This window comes from Chlamydotis macqueenii, chromosome 4 (assembly GCF_036417535.1).
Source record: "Chlamydotis macqueenii isolate bChlMac1 chromosome 4, bChlMac1.mat, whole genome shotgun sequence".
Classification (NCBI taxonomy): domain Eukaryota; kingdom Metazoa; phylum Chordata; class Aves; order Otidiformes; family Otididae; genus Chlamydotis; species Chlamydotis macqueenii.
In genome coordinates, this window is record NC_141559.1 from 15,850,344 (window position 1) to 15,866,485 (window position 16,142).

The following is a 16,142-nucleotide window of genomic DNA, read 5'->3' on the forward strand; positions in this document are numbered from 1 at the left end:
TGCTAAAATGTGCCTGTAATTAAGAAAGGAGAAAAGGAAAATAGAAATTCAGGTAGTCTTTAGGCTTTGATTAATACAGCAGGAGAGCAGAATTAGGCCTATAAAGACACAACAATGAATAAAGAATGATAAGTCGTGGGATAATAGATAAAAGGCAGAAACATCTACCTACCATACCCATGAGAACTATAATAAGTGATGCAATCAGTGAGAGGAATGCAGCAAATCAGACTAAGAAACTTAGTCTGAAAAAGAAAAGTGAAATGAAAGAGTGTGTCATGCTAACTCCATCAGAGTTTGCATATTAAGTAAGCAACCTGCTTAACAATTTGGGAGAAATTAGAACTAATACTTGCACATAACATGAGGAAACTAGAAACATATGGGTAAAACAATCATGACTAGAAAGCAGGAACTGAGTGTACAGCATTAAAGAAAGACAGTGATGGTGATGGAACAGTGAGATGACAGAATGTAAAGATACAGACAGTGTGGCTAGAGTAAAGTGAATTTGGTCAAAGTCACTTTGGGAAGAACAGTAAAAGTTACACCCCTGGTTTACTAAAGATCCCCAAAGATAGATCTGGATATAAATAGAGATAGTTTTAATAAGATGAGAAGGACAGTACTACTGCTAATTGTATCACTGGGGGAAGTACAGAGTTGAATAAAAATACCCTAATCATGACTTAACTTAAAGAATACCAGTGATGACAGCTGACACCAAGCAGGCAGTGATTCAAGAGAGGAAATGTTAATTTAGACTCAGTTTCGGTAAACATTGCTGACCTTGCAGAAAAAAAAAGGTGTAGAAAATAGGGAATTGCAAAACTTTAAGAGATTTAAAAAAATATTTAAATTACATATTTTATGTACATTAATAAGATTAAGTGACTATATTTATTCCCTTCTACACCACTATCCCAGTCCAAGGCAGGAAATTCCGAACTGAGAAAGAGAATTTAGAGAATAACCAAAAAGAGGTTAATTCTTAAAATATCACTTCTCATAGAATTATTAGCAATGGTGGCAGAAATAGTGAAATAGAAAAGCAGTTAAAAAGAATTTGGTTAATTATTTTTCAAATTTGGAGTAGAAAAATTAAGCACAGCATCCCATCACTCTACTTTCTTCTAAGTTTCAGATCCATTTTAAAGTTACTTACAGATTTTGAAACTTAGTTTTCAAAGGGAAATTCAGCATTTATGCTAAGAACATACATAAATAGAAGGCTCTCAGGCTAATTTAGAGATTATAGAGTAAGAAATTCTTCTACTGCTTATGAAACAAAAATCGGCCACCAACTTTAGTTGTAGGAGTTCTCTGTAAGAGATATCCAGAAAAAAAAAAGGCATTTGGGGGTAATGTAAGAGAAAATGGGCAAGTAGCCTGTTCAATACATTACACATAGACAGGAAATTCTGATGAAAAAATAGGCAACAGAATCCTCATTTCCACACTGTCCAGTTTGCAAAATGAATTCTTTTTATTACTTATTGTATTCAAATAATTTCCTGTAGCATTTCAGCTTTAAAATAGGTGTTAAAGGGCTTAACAGGAATCTTTTACTTTTGTGGTAATGTTTTTAACCTTTCTGATTCCAAAAATCAAGTGCTACTGCAGTGCAAGTGCTGCATGTCTAGATGTGGTAAAGGACAGAATAAGCATTGGAACCACTACCCACTGGGTACGACAGCCAACAGAACTGCTGCCTTTCCAGGGTCCACCCCAGAGGAACAATTCAGAGACTGACACATGGGTCAGAAAGAAGCACCTCAAAAGACCTTACAAACTATGATAAAGGGAGCTTCTTAGTCACCTCTAGCTTAACATTGTCCCTCATTGCCTATCTATTGATTTAAACAGGCCAAATCAAAGCCATCAGGTTGGATGGAGGCATATGGAAGAGAAGTCCTTCCACTAGCAACACAGACCTTTGCGAAACTATTTACTGATAGCACCCATTTCATAAATTTGGCTGAGAGAATGTAGAGAAGAAATCAAGCTAAGATTAAAAATTGCTTCTTAGTACGCAATATAGTACATATTCATTTCAATAAAGCATGAATTTCAATGAATAGTACAGTAACATTTCATTTGTGTTAACTGACGAATCTTTATGGGCATATGCAGCCCCACTGCAGATTTTTCACAACACTGAAAGTTTGTTATGATCTGAATTTGGACTTTTTATTCACTCATTTTTGGATAAAACCCTGTGTGTCAAATATGGTGTGAAATTTTCACTTTTCCCAAAAACTTAAGGCACATTTTATTTAGTCACACAGTATCTTCTCCTTTGGTAACTCTTGTAAGATACAATACCTGGATCAAATACTTATGGGTCATCTCATACACAAAACCAGAATTAAATGCGATTGTTTTACATTATTACTACAACCAGTACTTACTTGTTCATTGTAAATATTCCCAAGTAATATACGTGCATCGACCAGGCTGTGGCTTAGATGAGTGTTCTCAGCATCCTTCATGAACTCTCCCAAGTACTTAATAGCTTCATCGGCTTTTCCCTGACTGAAGCAAAGGACAGGGACAAAATTAAATATTGGCTTCTCCAAATGCTGAAGTTCTAGCCCCCTGTTCTAAACTAACTTTACTTTCTGATGACTCATTCGTGACTCAACTTTATCTCCTACATAACAATGTTTGTCTAGGCACTGCCCCTGCTGAGATCAATGAGACTAGCCCACACAGGGCCTCTGAGAACAGAACAGGATCCTTTGAGTGAAATAAAACAAAAATCTTCTTCAGAATATCCTGACATATTTTGAGGCCAAGAATGAAAATGCAGTTGATTATTTTACAGGGGTTTTGGAGTTCCCATTATTTTAATATCTTTTCTGCAGAGCAGCTGCATTTTCAATATAGCTGGACCTCACATCCTAACAAAATAGGGGAAAGAGGTAAGAAGGCTAGCACTTTTTGTGCTCCTGTCACTCAGAGTTGCTATTTCTTGCTCTAGAACCTTGGTGGTGCAGCAGCAGCTCCCTAACAGTGCTGTCTCTTTGTTCCGGGGATGACAGGCTTTCCTTGAGTGTAATGCTGCACTTTGCCTGGGTGGATCAAAGGTTGCTGGAGTCACACAGGCAAACCTATAAACTGTGGATTGCAGGCATCACCCCCAAGTCCCAGTGAGATCAGAGCAACCTGAGGTCACAGCTGAATCTAAGTTCAAAATTGGCTAATGTACTTTGTCAATAACATTTGCAGATTTCCTTTTTTTTTTTTTTAATAAAGCCGGTCGTATTAACAATATAAGATCTCTGCAGTATGATTACAAGATATACGATAGACATCTGGGTTTGCTTGTGAGTAAGGCACTGTGTTCTTTTTCCCTTTAAGGCTGGAGTGTTACTGCAGCTGACCTCAATATTAACCATGAACTTGAGTCACTAATGTAGGAGTGTAGCATGCTAAATGTCAAGCCACCAAGCAAGACAGGAAATTCAGTCTTAATTAAGAAACTCATAGAAATATAAGTTCCTGTAAGTGATAAAGAATTGTGATTTATTTTCTCACCATTTGAAAACACCTTCAAGTTATATTCCTGCAGCACATGGCTGACTAGAGTTTATTTACATTACCGTTTTTATTACAAACTATATCAGGGATATGTGCTTTCAAAATCTGGCAGAAGTCTGCAGTTCCCTGTCTTACAATATCAGAGTAATTACAACAGGGTAGCACCTGCCACGGAACAGGAAACACAGCAAAACATGGCTGCAAATTTACAATATTGCAGTGATCTTCTGTATGTGACTGAGATGTGCTCGATTGCGACAAGAGGATGCTAAAACACTGCAAACCAACATGCTTGAAGTGTTCAGCCATATGCTATGGTAAAGCTTAGTTGTCGATAAGCAGAGTTGGATTCACTAAAGTTTCCTAATTTAAGTATTTTAATCTCATGAGAATATTAAATATACTGCACTGTGAACATTTGCCAAATGTCAAAAGGCTTCTAAATTTTAGAATTAGAAACACATTTTTTTTTAAACCTTTTTTTTTTTTCCCTGGGAAGAGAAGAATCAAATGTTTCCCCACAGAAATACAGCATATGATTTATATAAGTTAAAGGACAAGGTTAAAGTGTTAGACAAATATTAATTCCAGTTTTTCTAGTTTTCTATATGCAGTGCACAGGTGCAACTTGAAGAGCATATTATATGGTATAATCATTAAATCCATCCAACCAGACCTTTGAGAGTTAAAAACATATATTCTGAGGAAAAGGACTCCTCGGTCCAAGGAATGAGAATGAAACAGTGCAGAATATTTGTGTATCAAGGTGATTCCAGTTTCCAATTGGGAAAACAGGACTGTTAACACCCACATCCCCTGACAACTGTCCAATTATGTATATCACACTTGGCCTACTGTTTGCAGTAGAAGTAATCAATAAAGGATGTGGTTGAGTGAACATAGATTTTGGTTGAACCAATGCATGAAAACTTAATCATTTACTCAGAGCGGAGAAATCAAATAGAGCAGAGATGAAACAGCCACTAAGGGGTTTGTTGATTGTGCCACCAAGTTTGTGGGCTAGAGGCTGAAAGTAATAAAGCAAATGGAATCAGTGACAGGAGAAAATGTAAAAAGGTTTTCTTAATTTCATGAATTAATAGAAATGTTTTGATGTATTTTTGGCCATTTTTTATACTTCACATAAAAACCTATGCTCCACATATGGTAAATATGAAAATTGCTAGAGCATATAACCTCTTTCAAGCAAACAGAAATCAATTTGATACATACCAGAAAGATATTTCTCACTGTTAGAACCTCACTTATGCCAACTAGCAATTGGTCCGTACAGTTTAACAATTTTTCAAAGGAAGTACTTTTAAAAGCACTACAGCTTGAGATATTTAAAGTATGCTAGAAGGATTACTGAAACACTTTATCCTGCACAGACCTGAAAACATGATAAACAGGTCTTTCCTACTCAAAGGGCTAATATTTTATAGTTCCTTCAAAAATCTACATGTTATTTTATACAGCCATATACTTTCTATCTCCTTAGACATCACCTTCCTAAATGCATAAAACGTAATTTCCTAAAGATATAGTCATTCATGATCCCACCGAACAGTTATGATGACTTCAGCAGAAGAGATTACATATCTACAGCAACTCATTTTCCAGTTTCATGCTAAAATGCCCTATGAGATTTTTACCCCTGTTAGACTTTTATGAAAATATGCACCTTTTATAGGATTGCTCATGTGATTGAATTGAATGTATAAATCATGTGTCCACAAGAAGTCATTACCATGGTGGACACTGGCAGAATAAGTCAAGAACATGATGCTATTATGTCAGATTTTTCCTTGGAAAATGACATGCCTAAATGCACATGATAGAGAATTTCAGTTTCCCATGGTCTGTGGAAATGTCTGCAGCAAAGATTTCACAAAGCATTCCAAAGCCATAGACAAGTTCTGAGTGATTCGGGAGGGCCCAGACACTTTCTCCAACCTGTCACAAGGCAATCAGTGCAAATTCTCACAGACATTGTGGTTATAATGCATTATTTTAGGAAAACACTCATCTTTTATTTGTAAAGACTTTATCCATCAAATTTAAAATTATTTTCACAACTCTAGCCTAGATCAAGTGAAAATACAAGTAAAGAAAAAGTGATTAAGCTGAGTATGGAGATTTTGTCACCATCAGTAATTATTCACACATTTAGCCAATATTTTCTGAACAGGCTTGCAGAAATTTGCTTGTTTGCTATACATCAGACAAATAAATACCCAAAAGTTTGGTGTGAGAGTAAACAGAAAGTTATTTTTTTTTTAATGTCTCTCTTTACATTGGCTTTTCAAACTATTTTTCTATGCCCTTACCTCCTCCAAGGAAGAACCAGTAGAGTTGGACCAGCATGATTTTGTTAATGGAAAATTCTGTTACTGAATTCTGAAAAGCAGGTTTTTCTGAAATATCCATCATACTGGGTTACAGAAAGCATTCTATTAGAGAGAATCACATGGTGAAAGGGAATTTTTCTAGAAGGACTGCTTAAGACAAAGATCACAGAATCACAGTAGAGTTAAGATTGGAAGGGATCTCTGGAGACAATTTCCATCCACCTTGCTCAGAGCAGCTATAGGAGGCCTGTGTCCAGTGGAGTTTTACGTGACTTTTGAAGGATTTTGAGGAGACTCCACTACCTGTTCCAGCATTCGCCGTCACAGTGTTTTTTTTCCTTCTTCTAGTGTTTAAATGGAATCTCATGTGTTTCAGTTAGTGCCCCTTGCCTCTTGTCCTGTCACTGAGCACCACTGAGAAGAGCCTGGCTCCCTCTTCCTCACTGCTGCCTGAGAGGCTCTAGTATGACCCCTCCTGAGCCTTCTCTTCTGGTGTCTGAACAGTCCCAGCTCCCTCAGCCTCTTCTCCTATGACAGATGCTCCCAGTCCCTTAGTCATCTTTGCAGCCTTTCGCTGGACTGCCTACACTATGTCCCTCTCTCTCTTGTACTGGGGAGCCCAGAATGGGACACAGCACTCCTGGAATGACCTCACCAGTGCTGAGTAGAGGCAAAGGATCACTTCCCTTAACCTGCTAGCGATGCTGTGCCTAATGCAGCCCAGGATCCCTTTGGTCACCTTTGCCAGGAGTGTTCATTGCTGTCCCATGGGAAACTTGTTGTCCACCAGGAAACCCAGATCCCTCTCTGCAAAGCTCCTTTCCATCCTGTCAGCCCACAGCCTGGGCTAGTGCATGGGGCTAGCTGTCCCCAAGTGCAGGACTTTGCATTTCCCTTTCCCAGACTTCATGAGACTGCCATCGCTCCATTTCTCCAGCCTGCAGAGGTCCCTCTGAATGGCAGCACAATCCCCTACCCAGTGGATCACCCACTCCTTCCCAATTTTGTATTGCCTGCAAACATACTGACAGTATGCTTGGTCATGCCATCCTGGTCATTAATGAAGACATTAACCAGTATCGGCGCCAGTATTGATCCCTGAGTACACCACTAGCGACTGGCTTCCCTCTGGACTTCATGCTGTTGCTTACAACCCTATGAGGCCAGCAGCTCAGCTTGTTTTCAGTCTACTTCACTGTCTATTTATCTAAGCCATACTTTATCAGGTTGTGTATGAAGATGTTACTGGACATGGTGTCAGAAGCCTTGCTAAAATTGAGAGAAGAAACATCCAGGGCTTTCCCTTCATCCACCAAGCCAGTCATCTTATCCTAGAAGGCTATGAGGTTGGTGAAGCATGATTTCCCTGTCCTAAATCAAACCACCCTCTTGTTGTTAACATGTTTGGAAATTGCTTCCAGGATTATTCGCTCTGCCACCTTCTCAGGGATCAAGGTGAGGCTAACCAGCCTGGAGTTTCCTGGATCCTCTCTCTTGAATACAGAAGTGATGTCTGCAAACGTCCAGTCCTTAGGAACCTCCCACAGCTGCCACAAACTTTCAAAGAAGACAATCAAAAGCAGCCTTGCTTTGGCCAGCTTCCTCAACACCTATTTCAAATGTTGGTTATGCTCTTTTCTCATGTCAGAGATACTTTACAGTCTACTCAGCATTTTTTGCTGCTTGTGATATAGTAAAAGTAATCACGGAATTTATTCATTTCTATTTAAAATAATGAATAAATTAGTTTTATGGAACGGTGTCTCCCCATCTGTGAGACCTTCTTACTAAATTGCCCCATGAAGATAATGGATGAAAACTTCCTAAGTCTCTATGACCCGCAGTCATAGAGTTGAAGTATTCAAGAAGACATAAGGCCCACATACACAAACAGATTTATACATCTTACCTGAGACTTCTTTAAGGTTTTAGAGCATAAATCCAGTACCATGACCCTTTGAATTTTTGGTCAACTGAATGTCAGAATTCAGTTCTGATTCAACTCTAGTTGTCATTACTGAAACTTGGTGGGACAAATCCCATGAATGGATGGCTACAGGCTGTTCAGAAGGGACAAGTGAGGAAGGAGGGCTGGAGGCATTGCCCTCTACATCAAGAAATGGATAGAGTGTGAAGAGCTGTGTCTGAAGAACAACCACAAACAGGTTGAAAGCTTATGGGTAAGAATTAGAGACAAAGGCAACAAAGGGAACCTTGTGGTTGGTGTCTACTACAGGCTGCCTGATCAAGGAGGGGCCTACTGACAAAGCGTTCTTACTCCAGCTACAGGAGGCATTGTGCTCACAGGCTCTCATCCTGCTGTGGGACTTCAGCCACCACAACCTCTCCTGGAAAAGTAGCATGTAGACTCCTGGAGCACATGGAGGATGACTTCTTAAGCCAGGCAACAGACAGCCCTACCAGAGGGGATGTGAGACTGGACCTGATGGTCACCAACACAAGTGAGCTAATTGGTGACATCAAGATGGTAGGCAGCCTGGGCTGCAGTGATCATGCACTGCTGGAGTTCACAGTCTTGAGGGATACGGGTCAGGTGAAGAGCAAAGTCAGGACTCTGAATTTTAGGAAAGCAAACTTCCAGCTCTTCAAGGAGCTAGTTCAACAGGACCCCCTGGGAAACTTCCCTCAGGGACAAGGGAGCAGAACAGAGCTGGCAGATCTTTAAGGATGCTTTCCATAGAGCGCAAGACATCTTGATCCCCAGGTGTAAGAATTCAGGAAAGGAAGGCAAGAGACTAGGATGGCTGAGTGGAGACCTGCTGGTCAAACTAAAGGGCAAGAAGGAAATGCACAAGCAGTGGAAGCAGTATAGGGATGCTGCCCATTTGTGTAGGGATGGGGTCAGGAAGGCCAAGGTGCAGCTGGAGCTGAACTTGGCAAGGGACACAAAGAATAGTTAAGAAGGGCTTCTACAGGTATGTCAGCCAGAAAAGGAAGGCCAAAGAAAGTATACCCCGCCTGATGAATACAACTGGCAAACTGGTAACAACAAACAAGGAGAAGACTGAGGTACCCAACCGTTTTGCCTCAGTTGTCACTGGCAATCTCTCTTGTCACACCTCTCAAGTGGATGGACCACAAGATGGGGAGTTGGGGAACAAAGTCCCTCCCACTGTAAGAGAAGATCAGATTTGTGACCACCTGAGGAATCTGAAAATAGATAAGTCTATGGGGCCTGACAAGATGCATCCCAGGGTTCTGAGGGAATTGGGCTGACATAGTTGCCAAGCCACTCTCCATGATATTTGAAAAGTCACGGCAGTCAGGTGAAGTTCCTGGTGACTGGAAAAAGGGAAACATTGCACCTATTTTTAAAAAGGGTAGAAAGCAGGACTCTGGAAACTACTGACCTGTCAGCCTCACCTCTATGCCTGGGAAGATCATAGAACAGATCCTCCTAGAACCTATGCTAAGGCACATGGAGGACAGAGAGGTGATCCAGCATGGCTTCACCAAGGGCAAGTCCTGCCTGACCAACATAGTGGCCTTTTATGATGGAATGACTCCATCAGTAGACAAGGGAAAAGCTATGGATGTTGTCTATATAGAAGTCCTTCTCTCTAAATTGGAGAAATATAGATTTGATGGGCGGACTGTTCGGTGGATGAGGAATTGGTTGGATGGTCGCATAGAGAGGGCAGTGCTCAATGACTCAATGTCTACATGCAGATCAGTGACAAGTGCTGTCCCTCAGGGGTCTGTACTGGTAGTAATGTTTAACATCTTCATCAATGACATAGACAGTGGGTTAGAGTGCACCCTCAGCAAGTTTGCAGATGCCACTAAGCTAAGTGGTGTGGTTGACACATCTGAGGGATGGGATGCCATCCAGAGGGACCTGGACAAGCTTGAGAAATGGGCCCATGTCAACCTCATGAGGTTCAACAAGGCCAAATGCAAGGTTCTGCACCTGAGTTGAGGCAATCCCTGGTATCAGTACAGGCTCGGGGGTGAAGGGATTGAGAGCAGCCTTGCCAAGAAGGACTTGGGGGTACTGGTAAATGGAAAGCTAGACATGAGCCAGCTATGTGCGCTTGCAGCCCAAAAGATCAGTATTGTATCCTGGGCTGCATCAAAAGAAGTGTGGTCAGTACGTCGAAGGAGGTGATTCTGCCACTCTACTCTGTTCTTGTGAGACCCCACCTGGAGTACTATGTCCAGCTCTGGACTCCCCAGCATAAGAAGAACGTGGACCTGTTGGAGCGAGTCCAGAGAAGAGCCACAAAAATGATCAGAGGGATAGAACACCTTTCCTATGAAGAAAGGCTGAGAGAGCTGGGATTGTTCAGCCTGGAGAAGAGAAAGCTCTGGGCCATTATTGTGGCCTTTAAATACTTAAAAGGGGCCTGTAAGAAAGGTTGGGACAGACATTTTAGCAGGCCCTTTTGCTTTAGAACAAGGGGTGATGGTTTTAAACTAAAAGAGGGTAGATTTAGACTAGATATAAGGAAGAAATTTTTCACACTGAGGGTGGTGGAACATTGGAACAGGTTGCCCGGTGAGGTGGTGGATGCCCCATCTCTGGAAACATTCAAGGCCAGGCTGGACGGGGCTCTGAGCAACCTGATCTGGTTGGAGATGTCCCTGCTCCTTGCAGGGGAGTTGAACTAGATGGCTTTTAAAGGTCCCTTCCAACCCAAACTATTCCATGATTCATAGGTGCCCAGACTTTTGTACATTGAAGTTTCTCAAATGGCTGAAAGGTGCTGAAAATCATTATGATATTTTACAGGGCTGAGCAGTTTATGCTTATCACCTACATAAAGCTCTTCACAGCATACAGATATGTAAGGTGTTTTGGTTAGGGCATAACTACCAGATGGGTTTTATAAAAAAATACCACAACAGCCATTTTCCAAAGGAAGAGTTTACAATTGTATATTTACCTGTGCAATAAATTAGCAGTTAAATCCCTGACCCTAGACATAACAAGTTCTTCTTCATTTGAACCAATCAGAATATTCCTCTCCTAGGAGAATGCCTTAAATACTAAAATGAGGAGTCTTAGTGCTCTTGTTTTCCCCTCTCATTTTTCCTTACCTACCAGTTTTCCTCTTTTTCAAATTCCAACAACTGGAAAGCAGTGAGACTGTCCATTCCCTAACAGCTAAAGAATGTTCCCAGAAGGTGTGGAGTACAGATTTGACACAGAAGAAAATCACTAGCCACTTCTGCTTTAGATCTGCTTTTAAGAAAACTTTTAAGAAAAATTTTTTTTAAGAAAAAATTTGCACTGGTATGGTCTTTCAGATGCTCCCTGACTTAAGAGGGATCTCCAAATCTGTAACTTCCGAGTAAATAAATGTATGTGTTCTCATTACAGAATGCCTAAATCACAGACAGAGGAAATCAATATACATGGTTTTCTAGGAATGTCCTCTTGGCCATCGTAGGCCACCTTCTACCCAGACTGCTGCTTTTTGGGAATACAAGGAACCCATGAATGCTACTGAGACTTCAGACACACTTGCATTCATTGCAAAGTCACTCATTGTAACAGCTGGTGTCCTAGCAACTAAATCTTTCTCAGTTAGGCTTAAGACAATTTTGAAAATGGGACCTGGTGTTCTAAGTCTGTTTTGTGGCTTTTTGAACATCTTATCCCACATGCTTATTTAGGATGCTTAGAATAGGAATAGCCATGAATTACATATCAGAGAGCTGAAGGGAACTGTGATTGTGACTGGTTCCTATATGCTCTGAAAGGCCAAGAGGCAAGGCATCTAACTCAAACAGGAAAATTTGCTCCATACAAACAAACCTGGTGACAAGTCCTCCTCCATAAACAATTTGCAAACCTCTGTCATGCATCATATGCACTAAAGTCGCCAAACGTAGGATGAATCAAGGATAAGCTGCAGCCTTCACTTTAACCTCTTCTTTTCCTACTTCACACTATAATTGCATTAGACTACTTTATGTCAAAATTATTTGCGTAAGAAGTTGAAGCAGTTTCAAACTAATTCACCTGGAAGAAGATTTTAATGCCAGATGCTGAAACAAAAATACTGAAGACAAGCATCTTGTCTGCAACAAATGTGTATCTAGTTACACATGCAGAAACCAGAAACGCCTCCATAGAAGAAGTGGGTGCAATAAATTGAAACTTGCAGTTCAGAAAAGATTACACTGAGATGCCTATTAAAGCCATTCTTCAAGGTTTTCTGTGTTTTTTTAATCTGGAAAATATGCCTGGGTTTCTCTTTTCCAGTAAGGTCCCTCCCAAACTTGTGAAAAAAAAAGAAAGAAAAAAGCCCCCAAAATGTGGGGGAAAAGGACATATTATAGTTTACAAGTAAAGAAAAGCTTGGCTCATACACTTTAAAAAATGTGTATCAGTTTAAATAACTTTTGATGAAAGGGTCACTTACTGCAAGAAGGGCACTGCTTAAAATTTAAGCAGTCAGTAATAGGAAGTGACAGACCTCTAACAATTTAAGTCTTTCACAGTTGAATGAATCTGCACTGACAGCCAGACAAGGATGCGCTAACCTACCTTACCAGGATCTTGGCTATAGCTGCATATGCTCTGCCTAGGCCAGCAGAATAACAAAGTGCTGTGAAGATTGTTACAGAGTTCTCCAAAATCTGTGAAACAGAAAAAGAAAACCCAATAAACACAATGCTAAGAATTTCCACTTTTATTTTTGCAGTCTCTGCGTTGATACAAAACATAAAATAAAGTTTTCCTACCTGTATATTTCTTCTTTAATTAGCTGTTTTTGATCATTACTTATAGTTGTTTGAAACTACTCAATAATTACAAATTAAAAAGATACAACTTGTATTTAAATCCCTGTATTTTGGCACTTCGCAAACACCAAAGAGATATTACCTAATTTGCAATATAAATTTCCTTATCCATAATTTTAAAGATTTTAAGAGACTGTGCTTTTACGAATTTCTGTTGATCAATATCTTAAGACAGTATCCTTTGTATTCATAGTGTTTTAGAATATAGTTTGTTTATAGACAACTTAATATTATTTTTCTTTCTTTAAACTGTCACTATGACAACTTTTCTTAGTATAATTCAGATGCTCAAAAAGTGAACATATAGGTTATACATTTAAACTATGTTGGCTTAAAAAGCTGTAGATAATTTAGTTATTTTTATGACTAATTATTCATGCACACAAGCAATTTATTAACATTCATTTGGAATGTACTCTATTATCATGACCCCTCCAATAACCAAAGACAGCTGCTGCATAAAACCATATGATCTTAATTTAACACTGACATCACCTGTATTGCATAATTTCTCTTTTCATCTTTTTTTTTTTTTTCCAATGGTGATGATGGGAGAGTGCATATCAAATCAAATCACATTCTTTCTTCCCTCCTCTTTGTTGCTTGACCCAATCTATTACACACATGAGAAAACAGGAAATCTCCAAAGACTATCCATGGAAATCCTTTTTGCACATTTCCAAGAAAGGAGTAGTGAATGTCATTTACCAGCTCTGAAGGGGGATGGGAGATGGCCAGGGACATACGACAGTATCCTGCATGCCCCAGGATGCCTATTTATATCGAGGTAAAAGATAGGACATTTTCTATTAAGACTGCATACCCTGTTATTGGCAAACTGCATGGTTTAAAAGAAGACAATTTGTGTGTGCTAACGCTATGAGTATCACAATTTCTATCACTGTTTCCACTATTCAGATTTCCTAGTTCTTACTATATGCAGGAGCACGCCTGGACAAGGCTCTTATTTTTGTAGTTATGTAAGCTCTGAGTGCACAAAAAGTAACATTTATTAATGTGCACTGCACTACTTACTGTCCCTCAAGTACTTTCTTATCAGTTACGTTCTCATGTACATCAGCATTGCATCCTATACTTGAAGGTCACTGTCAATTGAGTTACCAATGCATTAGGTATGACAAAAAGAGAGTGCAGGAACCTCAGTTAGGAACTCGTCACATCGGTTCAGAACTCCTCCTAAACTGAATGCATACTCAAAGTTGTCAAGGCCTGCAGTGTGTCCTTCTAATCATCCAGGCTAGTAACAGAAATGCACACAAGCATCCAAGAAACAGTTCTTAGTTTTGCTCAGAGGACCTACAACATTTGTTATAATAACTGTGCCCATACCAGAAAACCTGCCATAAGAGTGTCAGAAGGTTTCCAAAATTCTGTGTACTGGACTGAAAACCACTCCCTACTTTAAACTGGCCTCTGCAACATTAATCTAGGACACAGGACCTCTACTGGTTACTATTTGATGGAGTCACCATCCCTGGAAGTGTTAAAAAAATGTGTAGACGTGGCAGTTCAGAACATGGTTTACTGGACATGGTGGTGTTAGGCTGATGGTTAGACTTGATCTTGGAGGTCTTTTCCAGCCTTAAAGATTCTATGATTCTATGATCAGAAAGGATACTTCGGCACCTAAGGCTTAGCCTGCTGTACTTTTTTTTCTACCAAAGATATCAGAAAGCCTAAGAAGTACAGGTAAAACCCAGGGAAAACCATAGCCAGAGTAGCTAAAGTAAAATGTTAGTTCACTGCCTCTCTGCAACAGCTGCTAGAAGGAAGGAGGGAAGGAAGGAAGGAGGGAAGGAAGGAAGAAGGGAAGGAAGGAAGGAGGGAAGGAAGGCCACTCATTCACATTGATGAAAAGTGCTCAGTTTGGTCCGAGGTTACTACTACTCTACACAAATCAGATGTTTCACTCTAAATAATGATGAGATAATAATAATTATATAGTCTACATTAAAGGGATGAAATATTGATAAATTACAATAAAAAATATATTCTTTACATCTGTAATCCAATAACTCCTTTGGCTTCAGATACTATATAGGGACACAGAAAGGTACACATTCTTGTTGGAAAAGAGCTGTGTAGTGTCCCCGTGCGCTACGGGGATAGCCCAGTATCCATTTATGTGGAGGAAATGAAAAGGCACCTTCTCACCTACATTGCATGCCCTCCCTTCAGCATTCAGGATAGAAAAAGAAGAGGAGGTATGGCAGGATAAAATGCTGCATTAATAAGTAAGCATTAGAGGATTCCACCCAAAGTCTCTTGCAATTACAGTATGTTTTTAATTTTAATTTAAAATGAAAAATTACAAAGATTGCATGCTGGCAAATCACACAGAATTGACACAGTGATGTCTGCCAGAATATGTAAGCAGCCTGAAGACAACAAATGGACAATAAAACTTTCCTGGTTTGTTTTTTTTTTCAGGGGTTATGAACAACCAGTCTATCTCACTGGGTTCCTGTGAATACCACGTAAGAGAAGACATGCATGTGGAAAGAGAGTATAGAGGGAGCAAGGCAGGGACACTCATCTGTTAGCTCTCTGACGAGAGGATAAATACTGGGAACACATATCATTTGGATGTAAAGGAATTTATAGGCTCCCATTTTTTCTACCTTTAGAAAGATGTATAGCCAGAAATGGGTCTTTTATCTATATTTTGCCTAATCTGTGCAGAGGAGAGTGACACCCAAGGAAGAGGTAGAACATGTCAATAATTAATGCTGAAAACTCCTACACAAATGTGGGGTTTTGCTGCATTTGTGGTCTTAGGGAATACAGCTGCCATGACACAAACAAAAAGGATGGAAAAATTGTTTTAGACAACAGGACAAAATTCTTGTCATTAAGGTAACATGCTTCTGCTTCAGTATTCTATGGTAAATATTGTGCATTAAAATGTCATCTTGGTAATTTTCTTCATGTTAAGGTAATGTAAATAAAAATATATAATATTGTGTCAAGAGGCATTGAATGTCACAACATAAGAACCTATACTGGTAATGTACATTAAAAGGAGTGGGTTTGGGTGTTATACAAATCTGGCCAAATTTCCTTCTCAAAACTCAGAAAAAGTTTTTAGAAATTTAGAGTTACTGAAGGGGCAAAATGTCTTGGGTTTTTTTGTTGGTTTTTTATTTTTTTGAGTTGGTTTGGTTTTTTTATTTCTAAAATTTGCTATGTACAAAGAGTTCTGAGGAAGGAAGCTGTTGCAAAAGATTTATCTTGATGATGGTAGGCTCCACTACAAAATTTCCATACTGTTTCCATGAGTTTGACACTCCCAGCAGCTAGTGGAAAAAGATCATTGTATATGCAGTTGAACAGATTAGAATAATGTACAGTTCCTTCTACCTCTAAAAAGAAAATGTAAGGTAAGCGTAACAAAATAAAAATTACAAAAACTGCACCAATCCTGGCCACAAATTAGTTTTTGGCTTCATGTGA

General features: G+C 39.5%; 1 protein-coding gene across 13 annotated transcripts in view; it reads right to left on the bottom strand.

The window, feature by feature from the left end:
• The window catches only part of TTC29 (tetratricopeptide repeat domain 29), a 313,481-nt gene that overhangs the window by 51,649 nt on the left and 245,690 nt on the right, over positions 1-16,142 (bottom strand). For all 13 annotated transcript variants that reach the window (XM_086747860.1, XM_086747858.1, XM_086747859.1 and 10 more), the window contains 2 exons: positions 12,412-12,503; positions 2,412-2,535 (listed from right to left, as the gene is read on the bottom strand). In XM_086747860.1, coding sequence (XP_086603986.1) covers positions 2,412-2,535; positions 12,412-12,503 — 216 coding nt within the window. The remainder of the gene's footprint in view (positions 1-2,411; positions 2,536-12,411; positions 12,504-16,142) is intronic.